This window comes from Penaeus monodon, chromosome 25 (assembly GCF_015228065.2).
Source record: "Penaeus monodon isolate SGIC_2016 chromosome 25, NSTDA_Pmon_1, whole genome shotgun sequence".
NCBI lineage: Eukaryota > Metazoa > Arthropoda > Malacostraca > Decapoda > Penaeidae > Penaeus > Penaeus monodon.
The window spans coordinates 40,038,470-40,039,803 of record NC_051410.1 but is presented as its reverse complement, the minus strand read 5'-3'; the positions used below and the strand labels follow the sequence as shown (position 1 = coordinate 40,039,803).

Here is a 1,334-nt window from a genome sequence, read left to right as displayed (position 1 = left end):
AAACAACTTGGTTTGTCGAAGAATAAAAGGCTAAAGCATCGGAAGAGAGCTTTCTTTCACTGAAGAGAAACATGAAAATAATTCCCTCTTACCCAATGGCAGCTTCTCTTGATTGGTACTTCATTTGACTTGCACAGAATGCATGCAGAGATTAATAGTGCTATGGATACATGTTGATGCATTGTACATTTCATATAGCTATTCAATTTTCTTCAAGTTTGTCTGTCTTGGAAATTTAAGGGAAAACTTTATTTACTTACAAACAGGACATCAGAATGCATGTTTCTGGAAAGGGAAGTAAAAAATGTTTGCTACATTAGGCTTTACTCTACCTTTTTTATTTATTTTTTTCTCTTTCTTAGTCTAATTTTTGTATGTTCTGTAATTTGAAAATGTTTGTATTTGTATAGGGATTAATCATTACTAATCAGCAGTATTTATTCCTTCATTGACAAATACATATTTGGTTGGAATTATAAAAAAATTTTTTAGCTAGAATAATTTTCTTCATATATAGCTTAGAACATAGAATGTTTTGGTGAGATTTAGATTTTTCTTTTTCCTCATTGAATAAAAATATAAATCCTTTTCTCTCTTTGGTCTCGAATTCAGAACCAGCTGCATTCAGCACATTCGTCGTGTACTGGTGCTTGCTGAACGCTACATCAGCTCCATAGAAGAACAGCACCCTGGCCCTCGCTCATTACCCCCTCATGGTGCCTCTTTTACTGGAGTACCCATCATTCTCAACATTACTTGTGATTCTAATAAGTTGGATATGAAACTAGAGGTTAGTTGCTGTAATATAAGGGGTCTGGAAAAGGCCTTTGTTTTTCTGTGAATATGCATCAAGAAATAGATTTTTATGTAAGATGATTGAGGAAGGAGTATTATATCTTTCTTTAGGATTTTTTTTCTAGTAATATTCAAGGGACAATTGTATAATAGTATAGACTTCAGATCATACTAATGTTTATTTTTTGCTGGTAGATTTTAACTATGTGTAATATTACATACATTATGTAATTTATTTATTTCATACAAGCCCATATCAGCAAGTATGTCAACATATTTTAATGCTTGTCTTTCATCATGTCTTTACAGTGTCACAGCAATGAACGGATTGGCTTGATACGAGGGAAGATTGCCAACCTTGCACGGGTGTCGTTAGATCAAGTTCATACTCTGATGTTTGGTGAAGGTGGGAGTGGAGCGCTAATTTCTGCAGCTGATCAAGACAATAGATTACTGCACCACATAGGTGTTCACACAAATACTCCTGTTGTTGCCAAGATAAATACAACTGGTGCTGCTCAATTGAAAGAAGTTAGTTT

General features: G+C 34.0%; 1 protein-coding gene across 1 annotated transcript in view; it reads left to right on the top strand.

Annotated features, from left to right (window-relative positions):
• The window catches only part of LOC119589266 (ubiquitin carboxyl-terminal hydrolase 24-like), a 33,335-nt gene that overhangs the window by 9,772 nt on the left and 22,229 nt on the right, over nt 1-1,334 (top strand). The window contains exons 16-17 of the mRNA XM_037937884.1: nt 613-790; nt 1,105-1,326. Coding sequence (XP_037793812.1) covers nt 613-790; nt 1,105-1,326 — 400 coding nt within the window. The remainder of the gene's footprint in view (nt 1-612; nt 791-1,104; nt 1,327-1,334) is intronic.